The 15665-nt window shown below is 51.9% G+C and overlaps 1 protein-coding gene across 1 annotated transcript; it reads left to right on the top strand.

Moving 5' to 3' along the window:
* The first annotated feature begins 4640 nt into the window (after positions 1-4640).
* Positions 4641-12106, top strand: XKR5 (XK related 5). Its single transcript, XM_036381202.2, has 7 exons — positions 4641-4733; positions 5539-5722; positions 5824-5999; positions 7017-7226; positions 7995-8164; positions 8691-8802; positions 9519-12106. Exons 1-7 carry the CDS (start codon positions 4676-4678, stop codon positions 10568-10570), a joined length of 1962 nt encoding a protein of 653 aa, XP_036237095.1. The 5' UTR covers positions 4641-4675; the 3' UTR covers positions 10571-12106.
* The last annotated feature ends 3559 nt before the right edge of the window (positions 12107-15665 follow it).

The following is a 15665-nucleotide window of genomic DNA, read 5'->3' as shown; positions in this document are numbered from 1 at the left end:
TAATGATTGTGTCTATTGTCCTAAGATTTTCCTGGAGCGCACCTAAGATCATGGCATATGATGCAAAAAATTCAGTTTTATATCCCCTTTTAATTAATGCATCAACTGGCCAGCAATTTGTCCTGAATTTCTCGATAACTTTGCAATGCCTTGCAATGAATTTGATTTGCCTTATGGAAGGTAAAGCTGTTAATTCAGAAAATTAGACAATTTTTACTATGTTTATACAAAAAAACCCCCATGGGTTATCTCAAGCTTTTCTACTAGGAAAAAAGAGCCGAAAAAGCAATTTTCTTCCCAATTAACTCAAAATCCAGCTTCTCCTTATTCCTGCTTGGATGCTGTTGTTTATTCTTCCCCTCAAGAATTACATTATTTCCAGGATAAATTTTTGAGTATTTCCATTTCCTGCAGCCAACAAAATCTCCTCTCCCTTACCAACATTTGACACCTCTAGAACTGGCTCATGACAGTCTGGAGCCACTGCACAGCTAAGACTATAAAACAAACTGCAACAGATAAACAAGAAAGACATGAAGTCTCCATCCCATTTAAGGACAAAACCTTTTGAGAGAGGCTGAATAATGAGAATATTTTGGTTGTTACCAGGCAGGAGGAGCTCTAGGCTGGAACAGTCCCAGGACCAGCGTCAGCCACCCGGATGAAGATGAAGGAGCAGAGCGTGGGTTTGTGCTGTTCCTGGAGGGTGATGAGGGATGTTTGACCTCCACAGCCTTCTGGTGGCCAATGAGGCTTTGGGGAGCTCTGGGGGCACCCAGTGAATCCTCTTTGCTGTTGTCCTAAGAGGAACCAAGGTCTGGCTTTCAAACCATTGCAGCATTGCCTCGGGAAATGTGTTGAGATGAGAAAAACCACCCTGGGCCTCCTCCCTTTGAGCAACCCTTTGGCCACAGCAGCTCACTCAAGATCTGTTTCCATCTGTTCTCAGAGGTTTTATATTTCCTTACAAACATGAACAATATATCACCATAGAAGTAAAATAATCATCAGCTGGAATGTTAAAATAAAACCCACTGAACCTATGTTAAATGGGAAGTCAGTTCTTTGGAAATTCAGGAAGAGGGTTAATGGGCTGTCATTAATTCTACATCATTAATGCTGTTGGGAGGGAAAATCTGGACAATTAAGAACATGGAAAAGATCTGCACTAGGGAATGGTAGGGAAAAAATGAGAGAGGAAAAGAGAAATTGAAGAGTTCAGAATAAAAAAGAAAAAAGTGGTTTGGGGTTTTTTTCACATTTTTTCACCAAAACATTTTCATTACTAGGTTACCTGCATGGCACATAAGATATTTTATGCCATATCTATTTATGGAAATTATTACAGCCCATGCCCACCAATTTTAGTTTTATTGTCTTTATTTTCTTGGCATGGACAGAAGAGTTCTCTGAGCACAGCATCCTCCTTTCTCACCAAGGATTACTCCAATGGCTTCCTGCTTTTTACAGACATTTCTACGAGTTCAGGTGCCTGTTGCAAAGGGATCTTCACTTCTCTTTTATCCTTCTTTCCTCCTTGAATCCGGCCCCATTCCGTGGGAGGTGCTGTTCTCTGGGCACGACTGAGCTCATCCCTTCGAGAGCCTCCCTGGGCTCGCCCTTCGTGCCCTGCAGGGATTTTTCTTAGATCTCTTTGTTTTCTTTCCCAATCAAAGCAACTATTTCACGGAGGCTTCCAGCACAGCCTTGTCAGCAGCTTTCAGCCTGCCCTCAGGCTTCTTGTTTCTCTGCTCTGGGCTGCTCCTTTGGGTGCTTTTCTTTCCTCATTTTTGCTTTTTTTTTTTTTTTTTTTTTTTTTTTTTTTTTTTTGTGGTCAAATACATGTCGAACGTGCTTGGTCCCACAACGTGGTTACACATAATTGTGCTGTGGTCACTTTTAGACAGCAGCTCCCACAAACAGCTTTGGAATTGGAATTTGCACCTAATCCAGGAAGGCAAATGTTCTTGTGGATGCCAGGACCAGCTGCTCTAAGAATCACCATTGTACAGTAAGAGAAATGTACATTTTACAGAGGAAAAATCTAATGTCTGCACTGCCTGGCATCATCCACAATCATCTGTCAGATCTGCTCTGCTGCATCGCCTCAGGCAAGGGAAGGATCTGCAGAAGATGCGCCCTGGTCCCCAAATCCTTTAGGGCAGGGCTCTTCCTGTAAACCCTTCCCTGAGGTGTTGTGTTTGCAGACAGATGTGCAGCCAAACATCTGGGCTGAAAAATGGCTCAGCAAGTGAGGAACAGCTGGGTCTGTGTGATGTCACCTGTGGGCAGCTCACCTGGAGCACCAAGCCCATGTCTTGGGGTCCCCAGCACAAGAAAGACTTGGAGCTGCTGGAGAGAGTCCAGAGGAGGCTGTGGAGATGCTCCAAGGACTGGAGCCAGGGCCAGGGACAGCTTCCACCAGATCAGATTCCTCCAAGCCCAGTCCAGCCTGGCCTTGGACACTTCCAGGGATCCAGGGGCAGCCCCAGCTTCTCTGGGCACCCTGTGCCAGGGCCTCCCCACCCTCACAGCCAAGAATTCCTTCCCAATATCCCATCTACTCCTGCCCTCTGGCAGTGGGAAGCCATTCCCTGTGTCCTGTTCCTCCATCCCTTGTCCCAAATCCTTCTCCAGCTCTCCCTTTAGGCCCTGGAAGAGGCTCTGAGGTCTCCCTGGATCCTTCTCTTCTCCAGGATGTCACTTTCCTGGAGCCACGAGGAGTTTTTTTAGCAAAAGAGGCTCCTGGGTGCTGAAATCCAGCAGAGAAAAGTGCAGCCAAACCAGTGGCTGGGAGGCAGCCAGAGCAACTGGGAGCTGGCAGAGAAGCTGGGGAGGGTGGCTAGCTCTGGGAATATCTCCTGGCTTCCTCCTTCTCTGCCTGGCAAAGCTCTGGGAATATCTCCTGGCTTCCTCCTTCTCTGCCTGGCAAAGCTCTGGGAATATCTCCTGGCTTCCTCCTTCTCTGCCTGGCAAAGCTCTGGGAATATCTCCTGGCTTCCTCCTTCTCTGCCTGGCAAAGCTCCGGGGTGATGATGGCACAGGATTTGTTCCTGGCTTGGAACACAGGAGAGACAGCTGAGACTCCTCAGGGAGGGAATGGGGGTGTTGGAGGGCAGGGGGGATGAGATTATGAGATTCACATCTTCTGTGGGTGACAAGAAAGGTCACATTGTGCCTGCATGGACCCTGGCAGCATCCTCACTGCTGAATTTGCAAAAATGCTTCTTCCCCATCCCACTCTCAGGTCTGCAAGAGGCTTTGGTGCCCATTAGAGGCTGAGTTGTGCTTTGTATGTTAAAAATTGGGTTTTCTAGGAATGGGCCACGTGGTATTTGCTGCTGTGGAGGACAGAGACAGCCAAGGCTGAGCTTCACTTGGCTCCAGAGCCCTCATTACACCCCTGACTTTATTAAAATGCTTCGCTGGAGCTGGGCCCAGCAGTCCAACATCATTAATTAATGAAACACAAATAGGGGCAGGGCAGTGGGACAGGAGGAAAAGTGGTTTGTCCTTTACACCCAAAGGGCCCCCAGACCCAATCAGATGGAGTTGAGGCTGCAAAGATGCCAAGTTCCTGGTAAAAAGCAGTGCTGGAGACCCATGGAGAGCCTGGGGATGCTCCCACAAGTAGGAAAACCAGGCAAGGAAATTTCTGAGCAGTTTGGTGGCTACTGTTACACAGCAGAGCCTGGGCTTTATTGACAGAGTTGCAAAAAAGAATCAATAAAATTTAAAAACACAACAATAAATGTATGAAGGTCCTGGAACAAAGGTACATCCAACATCCCAGCTGATGTACAAAGTCCTGGGAGCTTCCTGCAGCATACTGCAAAAACCACCAAAACCAGAGGTGATATTTTGCCTTAATTAAACCCCTTTTTTGTGGCTTTTCCTGTAGTGACCTGCTGGGAATTTATTCTCTAAAAAGCATCATCTCTGGAGGCTTTCAGGGCTGGAAATTGGGATAAAAAGCAAATGCACACCAGAGGGCTCCTGCAAGCTCCGATGCTCGGGATCCCATTTCACAGCGGTTTCATCTCTGTGGTGAGGCGGGAAAACAGCGGGATCAGTCGATGGCTCTGTGCACGCCATGTCCCAGCTGCCACCTAGTGACATCCCCGCGACACGGGGACATCGTACGGGGGACATCGGGGTGGCCGTGCCCCGGTGCACAACAATTTGGGGCACATCGGGGTGGGCTTGTGCCAGCAAACAACAGCACAGGGAGCAGTGGGATGGGCTTGAGGAAAAATCGAATGGGTGCTGAAGAACCCAGGGGACATCGGGGTGGGCTTGTGCCACCGCACAGGAGCCCGGGGGACATTAGGGTGGGTTTGTGACACCGCACAGGAGCCCGGGGGACATCGGGGCGGGCTTGTGCCACCGCACAACAATTTGGGGGATACGGGATGGGCTTGTGGCAGCGCACAGCAGCTCCAGGGGTCTCGGATGCTCGGTCTCTGTGTCCCCAAGCCCCCGGGGGTGGCGCAAGCACCGTGATGTCACACTGCCCGGGGAGGGGACACTGGGGGAGGTGCCCGGTGAGGGCGGGCGGAGCGGGACCGGCCCCGGCGGCTCCTTCTTCTTCTTCCTCCTCCTCCTCCTCCTCCTTCTCCTCCCTTTCCTCCCACCTCCTCCTCCGCCTCCTCCTCCTCCCCGTCCTGCTCCCAGGATGCGCGGGGCCGTCCCCAGGCTCAGCCTGACGCTGCTGGCGGCGGAGAGCGGCGCCCGTGAGTGAGCGCGCAGGATGCGCGCAGGATGCGCGGGGGCGTGCGGGGCTGCGCTCCGGCGGAGGGGAGGGGGAAGGCGGATGGGATGCTGGAAAGGCGGATGGGATGCTGACAGTGACGCCTTTGCGGCCATCCCGAATCACCTCCGTGTCCCGGGGAGAGGGGGGGGTCCATCCCTGCGCCCCGCGCTTAGGGAGATGCGTGGTTCTGCTCCCGGCATCCCCGCGGGCCCAACAGTCCTCTTGGTTTTGGTTTTTTCTTCATATTTGAAAAATGGATTTTTTTTTCCCCGCTTATTTATTTATTTGTTTATTTTGGAGCCCGAGCTTTTTATCAGAGCCTTCCTGAGGGCCGGGCCCCTCGGTGGCGGTGGCTGCGCCTCAGCTGACAAAGCCACCGGGAGCCGGCAGCTGGAGATAAGCCCAGGAGAGGGGCTGGGAGATGGAGTTATGGCGGGAATGGCTTTAAACTGACAGAGAGCAGGTTTACATTGGATATGAGGAGGAAATTCTTCCCTGTGAGGGTGGGGAGGCCCTGGCACAGGGTGCCCAGAGAAGCTGTGGCTGCCCCTGGATCCCTGGCAGTGTCCAAGGCCAGGTTGGGCAGGGCTTGGAGCAACCTGGGATAGTGGAAGGTGTCCCTGCCCATGCCAGGGGGTGGAATGAGAGGAGCTTTAAGGTCCCTTCCCACCCAAACCATTCTGGGATTCTCTGGTTATGAATGGCACCGCTCAGTTGCTGGGGGGGGGGGGGGGGGGGGGTGTGGCTGTGTCATCCCTCAGCACCGCCTCTCTGCCCTTCTCCAGGGCTCTGTGCCATCATCCACTACCTTGTCCGGGGGCAGCTGGGCTGGTTCGGGCTGACCACGGCCTGCCTGGTGCCCGGCTACGCCGCTCAGCTCCTCAGCATCCTCTGGTTCCGGGCAGACGGACACGCACCCGGCTGCTGCCTCCTGGCGCTCCACCTCCTGCAGCTCGGCCTCTGGAAGAGGTGAGAGACGCTCCCCGCTATCCACCCACCCCCCACAACCCGGCTGCAGCCCCAGATTTCCTCCAGCCAGGGTGGGCATCCCGTCACGGTGGCTCTCGCAGGTACTGGGATGTTCTGCGGGCGGCGGCCAAGGCGGGCGGCGGTGCCGGGGAGCTGCTGGCTCAGCTCGGGGATGTTTGTGTGCTGCGGCTCCTGGAGGCCCTGCTGCAGACCCTGCCTCACCTCCTGCTCCAGACCTATGTCGTGGTGGCCGTGGACCCAGCAGGCTTCATCCCTGGTGAGTTCCCAGGAGGATGGCTCAGGGGTGATGCGTTTGGGTGAGGGATGTGCGTGTTCTCCCTGGAGGGATGTGCTGCAGAGGGACTGGGAAGCCTCGATGAGAAGCAGCAGGGAAAAGCCTGGCTGAAAGATCTGCTGTGGCTGAATGCAAAGGTGGCTGCTTTGCCCCAGAGGTGAACTTTCAGGTGTGCAAAGAGGGAGGTTGCAGTGTGGAGTCATGGCATGTGCAAGGTCACAGTTGCTCATTGTCCATCTCTGGTCCGATAGCAGTGACCGGGCTGGAGCTGCCCTGGGGCTGCAGAGCTCTGTCCATGGAGACAGAGGGTATCCACAGGGAGATACTCAGAGGGTACTCTGGATACTCAGAGGGTATCCACAGGGAGATGCTGAGCACGCAGAGACCAGATTTAGCAGGATTTAGTTGAAGTGCTCCAGTTTCATCCCTGGTAACATTCAAGTCAGGTTGACTGTTGAGTCAGGAATGAAGTGAAGTGACACATAAACTGTAACTCCCTTCAGCAGACTAATCCCAAGTTTATTGGAAACCCATTCCTTTTTATACACTGTTCTGATACAGGTGGACCTGATTGGTCATTTAATCAACACCCCATCACCATTGGCTAATTAAGAAGACACCCTTTGGTAAACATCTTATGAGAAAACAACTCTTCAAAACACCAGCTGCAAGATTGTTTTAATTCTTTCTCTCGGCCTTCTCAAAAGTCCCCATAAGAATTCCGGGGAAAGTTTATCTGGCTTTCTGCCTCTGACCAAACTGTCACGACCACAGGACAGGGCTCTGAGAAACCTGGTCTGGTGGAAGATGTCCCTGCTCATTGCAAGGGACTGGACTAGATGGCCTTTAAGGTCCTTTCTGTGATTCACTTGGCAGGATCAAGGGGTGTCTGGCTTGTGTGGGGGTGCTGTGCTACCAACACCTCCTTAACACAGAGAGTTGGCCCTGCTGTGCATTTGGGCCTCCATCAGAGCCCTGACTGCCCCTGTCCCCATACAGGTGTCAGTGCAGGGCTGTCCCTGCTGTCCCTGGCCTGGGCTTTGGTCTCCTACAGCCACTTCACCTTCCTGCTGAAGCCTGGACACCTGAGCCCACCAGCTGCTGTCATCCTGTGCCTGCTGCTCTGGAGGACAGGGATGCTGGGGACCCGGGTGCTGGCCCTGGTGCTCTTTGCCAGGCTCTATTCCTTCTGGGTTTTTGCTGTGGCAGGTAAGACCTGAGATCCTGTTCCCCACATCCCACCCCAATGTTCTCCCAAGGTTTTGTGTTGCTGGAATGGCTCCCGAGGTATTAAAGAGTCTTTTTTCCCAGCCCCATGACCAAAGAAGAAGTTGAGATTCCTCAGCTCTGGTTTTCAAGGTTGTTTATTTTCTCTTATCTATCATATTATTTTTTGGACCTGCTGAGGTCTGTCTAGCAGGTCAGGTTGAGGTACACTGACCACCCTTGGGGCAGTGTTATCTTTTTATACTAAAAACTACGTGTACTTTATTTACAATAATTTTCCAATACCTATCACCTATGTTAGACGGTCTGTCTCTACTTTAAACCAATCCAAAAGTGCCACCATCACAGCAGAAGATGGAGGGCAAGAAGAAGAAGAAGAAGAAGAAGGACAGGACATGCCCAGATTCCTCCATCTTGCCTCTTGAACCCCCATTCTAAAAACCCCAAAATTCTACATTTTCACCCCATGATAATTCACTAACATTCTACTCAAACCCTTGTGGCTTGTAAATCCTCACACAAAGTTGATAATTGTTTCCATGGGTTAAAATCAAAGGCACAGGTGTTCTTGACTCTGTGCCAAGGTCTCTGAGCCCCCTGTCAGGAACTAAACCCATCAATACCATGGTCTCAGAATCCAGGGCAGTCAGAGGAATGTCCTGGGTTCCAACACAATGTCAGCCCTGCCATGCTCAGGTTTGCAGCCTCCCCTGGGCATGGCTTTGCAAATCCAGTCCTTTCTCCCTGCAGGGGTGCACTGGCTGCTCATGTCCTTCTGGCTGGGGGCCCAGCAGACAGATATCGTGGCCCAGCCGTGCCGCTGGAGGCTCTTCAACTGCCTGCTGGGAGCTGTCTACATCTTCTGCTACATCAACGTCCGGCCCGGCCCCTCCAGGACCAGGGTGGTCGTGTTTTATGCAGTGAGTACCTGGAATTGTTTTGTATTCCACATGGATGAAGCTGCTGGGGATGAGCAACAGCTTCAGACTCTCCGTTTTCGTCTCTCACATCACCACTTGCTCAAAATCCAGAGTTTTGCTGTGTCCTGACAAAGCTGCGTGGTCACCAAGGTGGATGTGTCTTCTGCACCGGCTTTGATTCTTTAGGGGCAGCCTTACAATGTCAGTGGTAAAAAGTAGGTGAAGACCTTCCAGAAAGTTCAGTTTGACAATTTCTTTGTTTTAAGTGATAAATTAGCTGGAAAATATAACAGAAGTGCTCAAGGCCAGATTGGATGGGGATGGGAGCAACCTGGGGTAGTGGAAGGTATCCCTGCTCATGGCAGGGGGTATAATACGATGAGCTTTAAGGTCGCTTCTGGCCCAAACCATTCTGTGATTCTAAAAGTCTATGAAAATCTAGAAAATGGGTGTTTTCTGTTGTGAGAGGCACATCTAAAGCCATCAGAAGGATATAAGTGATGAGTCTCTGCCCTCTGCCTTGCAGATAATGCTGATGGAGAACACGCTCCTGCTGCTGTTGGGCACCCGGTTCCTGCAGGTAGAGCTGAGGAACAGCCTGACTGTGACTGGGGCTATCATGTCAGGGTCTTTAATAGGTAAGAACATTGATTTCAGAGCCTGGATTGCACATTTTGAGAGTAGTTTCAGGAAATGAACATCCAGACTCCTGTCCCAAGTCCCTCTCCAGCTCTCCTGGAGCCCCTTTAGGCCCTGGAAGGGGCTCTGAGCTCTCCCTGGATCCTTCTGTTCTTCAGGTGAACACCCCCAGCTTTCCCAGCCTGGCTCCAGAGCAGAAGGGATCCAGCCCTTGGAGCATCTCTGTGCCAAGCAGGGTCATATTTTCCCAGAGGGATGGGGGCAGAGGGAAGTTGTGCAACTCCTCAGACCCTCAGATCAACCATGTTAAAGAAATGGGATGGAAAAGGAGCAATTCCTGTGGTCTTGGATGAGTTTAGAGTATAAGTAGGAAGCTGTTCTTAAAAACTTGCTGGTTTAAAGTCCAGAGGATGGGGATGCTTGACATGGAAGGTTTCCTTCAGCACACATTTCCCTGCTGGGCAACTTTCAGTCTGCAAATTAATCCAGATTAAATTTGGGGTTGAGTGTGCATTTCCTTTGCCCAAATCTGCTCAAGTGGGATTCTTGCATCCCCATAAATGCTGGAAAGATGTGCTGCTCATACACCTGATTCTCAGCAGCATCTCTGCAAAGGTCTTGTTGATCTGGAGGTGCCTCAAGATCTGTCCTCTTCTCCACAGCTGACCAAAATGCTGCTGGGACTCCTCAGTGACACTTTTCTGCTCCTTTCCAGGTGCCACGGCTCTGGTGATTTACTACAGCCTGCTCCACCCCAAGTCCACAGAGATCTGGCAGGGATTCCTGGAGACAATGTGCAGTTCTGCAGCAGCTGGGGATGAGGAGGGGTCTGGAGAGAGCTCCCAAGCTGGGCAGAGTTCAGGGACTTTGGGAGATGAGGAGTCCTTGCCAGTGGAAGGGACCAAGACAGAGCCCAAAAAGGAGACCAGCTCATCACTGCTGCAGTCCAAAGGGGGTTTGGAGGACAGCTGGACAGACCATCACCACTGGCTGCTGGTGAAGCTGGCCTTGAAGACAGGAGATCTGTCCGTGATCAACGCGGCTTTTGGAGATGGTGGCGTGGGAGAGGCTTTTCCTGGAGGATGGATGATGGGGAAACCCCCTGGTGCTGAGCCTGGGGCAAACCTTTCCCTCCCCATGAGAGACATCCATCCCTCTGGACTGGCAGTGGGGAATGGAGGAGGCATCAAAGCCAGTGCTGGTGCTCTGGGAATGGCACAGGAGGATGGAGCAGGGCAGGAGCCTGATTTTCCCCCATCCACATCCCACCCCAATGGCTTCTCCCCAGATTCCACTGAGAGCTCCTCTGTGTATTTCAGTGCAAGTGCAGGAGGCATCACCTCCCCTGGGACAGGGACAGCCACAAGCATGGCCCTGGTGCAACGGGACAGCAAAGCTCAGCCTCCTCCAGGCTGCCTGGGAGAAGGAGGAGGAGGAAGAGGAGGGAATTTGTCCCTTGGGATGCCCAGCATCAGCCCAATCCTGGGTGCTTGTGCCCACAAGTGTCTGCAGAGAAGCTCTTCCTTTGGCAACACGGGCAGCTGTGGGGTGACAGGTCTCCCCAAAGAGGGCTCAGAGCCCACAGGGACAGAGGCTGCCCTCGTGGGGTGCCATCACCTTTGGGACACCCACCCTTGTGGCCTGCAGGGGACTGTGGTGAGGAGCAAGCTGAGGTCACCGTGCTTCACCTCCACCCCCAAGGCCAGCACTAAATGCTCCCAGCGAGGACTGGGGGAGCTGGGAGAGGGGACAGACCTGTCTGGGTGACCAGAGTGACCCTGTAAATGTCACCTTGGGCCAGCCCTGGGGTGACTGTCTCATCAACAGGGCATGGCAGGAGGTGGTGGGACAAAGACTGTCCCCACAGTGCCCCTGCCATGGGGCAGAGTGCTCCTCCATCACTGGGACATCACCTTCCCTCCCAGCACATCTTCTAGAGGCAGTCTTGAAGAACTTCAAAAGCCTTAAAAAGCCCTAAAAGTCCAGGGCTGGTTATTTATTGAGCTTATTTATGTCACAGACCTGCCAGGCAGCTGGAGCCTTCTGCCTTTGGTGTATTTGTGACAATGACTTGAGGTGTGTCCTTAAACCAGTACCTGCACAAGCTGCTGGCCTGTCCCAGTGTGGAGATCTGGTTGCTGTTTCCAGGGGCTGCAGTGCTGGCCAAAGCAGTTTTCTCAGGACAAATAAGTGCCTAAATCAGAAAAATTATGGGTTTTACTCTTGGATGTCCTTTCTGGGCAGAGTAAGGCCTCGAGTAAGGCCTCAAGTAAGGCTCAGCATTGCTTGATTGTTTTTCCCCACCAGGTTTATCTTGAGGCCTTTGCCAACTCCAGTTTTGGGAGTCACAAAGGGTTGCAGATTCTTTTCCTGCTGCAGACCAGAACCTCAGAACCTGGAATTACTACCAAAAGCCATGTCCTACTGTCTTGCCTCCTCAAATGGTCTTTTCTCTCCAGCCTCCTCCTTGTCCCCTTCCAGCTGCAGATCACAGGAGCCCAGAATTATTTGGGTTGGAAGGGACCTTAAATCTTATCCAGTTGCAACCCCTGCCACATGCAGGGACACCTTCCACTAGACCAGGTTACCAGGTTATTTTCCACATCTACCTGGATGCTTCCACCTAAACTTAGGCCAAATCTCAAACCAGTTCTACCCCCACCATAAAACCCACAGTGCAGGCAAGGTTTATTTGTGCCAGGAACTAAACCCATCAATACCTTGGTCTCAGAAATAGCCAGTGCTTCCCACCAAGCTGGCTGGGCATGGATTTGTGCCCAGGGCACAGGTTTGTGCCTAGGACATGGCTTAACATGTCAATTGAGGTGTGATCTGCTGGATTCACCACCAAGCTCCTGAGTGCAGTCTGGAGCACATCTGGCTGTGCTCTCCAGCTGTTGTCCACTGTGGGGAGGACTCTGCTGCTGCCACAGGGCAGGAAAGGCAGCAGGGAGGGCACAGGCATGTGATTAATTGTTAAAAAAAAGCTTTCATGATGCATTCACTGCTCAGGGCTGACCCAGCCAGATGTTCCCTTGGGGCACAGAAAACCCAGCTGGTGCTGAGTATGGAGTGAAGCCACATTCCAAGGGGATGAAGGCTCCCTGTCTCCATCTGGATCCCAGCCCCCTGTGCTGTGCCTGTGCTCTGCAGGCAGGAGCAATTCCAGAGGCTTTTCCAGAGCCCTTCTCATTGTGTGGATCACAGAGAAGGCAGCAGTGCTGCCGGGCCATTGCAGGAATTTTTATCTAGCTTGGTTTTCTACTTTTTATAATATATAATTATGCTTGAAAATACCCCAAACCAGCCTTTGCTGTGTCTGTGTCTCGTGTTGGGGGTGAAAATCAGTGTGGAGGGCTCTGAGTGCTTCCCACTCTTGGCTCTTGCAGCCCCAGGATGAGTTGCCTGTCGGGGTTTCCAGTGGGAGGGTGAAGAAGGGGCCTGGGCAACAGGATCTGGGGGAATGGCATGAAAATGTGTCAGGGAAGGTTAAGGTTGGGTGTTAGAAAAAGATTCAGCCATCATGAAACTGTCCCACAGGCCAGTCAGAAAAGAAACAGACAATTTTGAGAAAGTAAAGAATACTTTTGTGCACAGGAGTCAGGAATAAATGTGATTAAATGTGATTTGATTTCTCAGAGCACATCCACAGTGCAGGGGTGCACCATGAGCTGATACCTCTGACCTCAGATGAGGTGGTTGTGGAAATCCTGGATAGATCAAGGAATGGCAAAAGAGAAAGGGGGAATCTGGGGACAGAGGGTGCAGAGGACTGGGGTAGGGATGAGGGTGTTTGTGTGAGGGCTGTGTTCCCACAGCTTTGCTCCCTGATGATGAGAGTTGGTCACAGGAGAGCCATGCTTCACTTTCTCCTTGGGAGCAATGTGAAATCAGGTGGGATAATATGGATTGTCTGTCCTTAAGGGCTTCCAGCCTGTGTGAGAGCCCTGTTGCACCCAGGGTCCAAGTCTTGCCTGCTGGTACAGTCCCAGCACTGAGCCACAGGTCTCTGCCTGTAGAAATAACCTGTATTTAATCAGAGGATCCCAAAATGGGTTGGGTTGGAAGGGACCTTAAAGATCATCTCATTCTAATCCCCTGCCATGGGCAGGGACACCTTCCACCATTCCAGGTTGCTCCAAGCTCCATCCAACCTGGCCTTGGACACTTCCAAGGATGGGACAACCACAGCTTCTCTGGGCACCCTGTGCCAGAGCCTCACCACCCTCACAGGGAAGGATTTCTTCCCTGTATCCCATCTAAACCTATTCTTTAGTGAATTCTAAAGCCCTGTTTGAAGTAGGAGGACTCCAGCAGCAAATCACAGCTTCAGACACCCTCCCCCACCCTTCCCATCTTCTGTGGCCCAATGACCTGGTGCACTTCCAGATTTTCCCAATGCTGCCAGACTGAGAAAATCACACTGGGGAGGAGTTTCTCCCCAAAACTTCTTGTCCCTTTGCCACCAGAGGGAGATGCTGCCCAAGCTCCAGGTACACCTCCAGTGCCTGTGTTATGGAATCATTAAGGCTGGAAAAGCTCTGAGCTCATCCAGTCCAACCATTCCCCAGCGCTGCCAAGGCCACCACTAACCCATGTCCCCATGTGCCACATCCACACGACTTTTGAGTCCCTCCAGGGATGATGAGTGGAGAGGAGAGGGAGGTGCAGGACTGATGCTGCTGTGGCATTGCACTGGGAGCCAGTGGGAATGAAATGGGGAGCTCTGGGACACTGGAGGCGGAGTGCACAGTGAGTTCCTGGAGGAATGAGACCATGGCTGTGGGCATCTCCTTTTACTTCCCAGGCATCACTGGGCCACGGGGAATGTTTGAAAATCACTGTCAGGGTCGTGCCCTCTTCAGGAGAAGAGTCATTGACCTGTAAATATCCCATGGTGCCTTCATGTGCAAAGGTGTGTGTGAGGGGAGATGCCCCAGATCACGCTGGATGCACAAGGGGACCCTGGGGCTTTGGTAGAAGTGGCTCCAGCTGTCACCACCATGGTGCTGAGTCCTGATTTTGGTGCTGTATCCTTGGAGCTGTGCTCAGGGGGGTGACCTGGTTACTCCACACTCTGGTTTGTCCTCAGATCAAGCCTTGGGGTGCACAGATCCCACAAATCCCAGGTCACTGCTCTGTGTGGAGCAACACGGATACCTGGGCCAGTCCAAACCCTGGAAAACTGCAGCTGGCAGAGGGGCAATGGACCAGCTGCTCCAGGCTACCTGCTGATGGTATCTTCAAATGTCCCAAATGCTTGAGGAGACCTGGGCAGATCCTCTGCTCCTTCTGCAGCATCTCCCATGAAACTGTTTTCAGATGAGGAATGATCCTGAGCTAGACCAGGATCTGCCCAGCTTTTGGGGGTCTCATCACCAATGTCTGGGCTTCAACCACCCTCCAGAAGGGCTTGAGCAAGGGGATATCTCCATCCCACTTGGACAGATTGTCCAGTGCTTTTGCCTGCTCTGGAATAGAAAATTTCTGTTCATTTGCCTCCTGTGAACCTTTTGTTTTCCATTTTGTTTCTTAAGGAAACCCTCTCCATCACTTTAGAGAGGTGGAGGGTCATGCCCCAGCCCAGGAGAGCTCAATGCCACAGGTGAGAGGAGCTCTCAAGGGCAACATGGGAGCAGGAACCAAGCATGAATTTTGACAATGCAGGGAGTGACCCAAGGGCTCCCCAGGAGAACTGGCTGTGCCACTCTGGTGATCTGGAGAAAGGAGCAATCAGGCAGGAACAGAGGCTACGTCCCTAAGAAATTAAACAATACCCAGGCGAGTGCCTGGGCTTGGGAACGTGGCTGTCCTGACTGCTGGCACTGTCCCCTTGGCTTGTCACTCTTGTCCTTCTTTCAAGGTGAAATAAAATAAAGCAGGATGGAGTTGTACCAACAGTGTGGAGCAGCAGCCTTGGCCCAGCCAGCCCTGCTGGGATCTCACCTTCCAGCAGCCCAATTTCTGAGCATTGTCCATGGGTGCCTGGTTTTGAGAAAAACATTCCCTCCAGCTCCAAAATGATGTAACACCACCCCATTCCCCACCCCCCTCATCAAAAAAGATTTCCCCAGAAAAACCATCTTTTCACTTCCAACAACATTGAGCCACAATACTCGGACCTTAAAGAAAATAGAATTATTTGCCCCGGGGCTGTTGTTATTTGTCTGTTTGGTTTTTTTTTTTTTTTCCCCAAGCTGAAACTTTGGTTATTTTTTCCTCCTTTAATTAAATTTGGTTTGCTGCAAATCCCTTTCTGGTGCCTTCAGTGTTCCTGTAAAAGGCAGGGCCCAGGCTGCAGCTCTGTGCCCATGGCTCCAAGGCTAAACAATACCACGGAGGGGGGGAGCAGAGGGTGAGCCCAGCTAATCAGGACTTGCCTAATAGGACTGAGTGCTTAATGAGAACCCAGGGACTCTGCTTCCCCAGCTGGATTTGGCTGGAGGAAAATGCTTTGTGCTCTCAACACCAGGTTTGAGATGGCTCAGCTCTCTCAGATGTGCTGGAACAGTGTTTTCTCCCTCCTGTGAATCCATCCTTACTGGACACAGGACAGATCTGTGAGGGATCTGTGGGGATCCAGGGATGCTGGAGGAGCTGAACAAGATTCTGGAAGCAAAATGATCCATATTTTGCTTGCAGGGAGATCTTTCAAATCAAAACACTGTTTATACCTTGATTTTCCTAAGCAAAGCCACCAAAGGGCCCTGTCTGCTCCTCTCATGTCCTTGGAGCTCCCTGAAGAGCTTTGGGGGGATTTTAGGGATTGACTTCAATAAATAACACCAAATGTTCCACTGTTTTGCCATGGAGACCTCTCAGATGGTCTCTGTCCCCACTGCTACACCCCCAGATTGAGCTG

This window comes from Molothrus ater, chromosome 3 (assembly GCF_012460135.2).
Source record: "Molothrus ater isolate BHLD 08-10-18 breed brown headed cowbird chromosome 3, BPBGC_Mater_1.1, whole genome shotgun sequence".
NCBI lineage: Eukaryota > Metazoa > Chordata > Aves > Passeriformes > Icteridae > Molothrus > Molothrus ater.
This window is presented reverse-complemented; position numbering and strand designations above follow the sequence as displayed.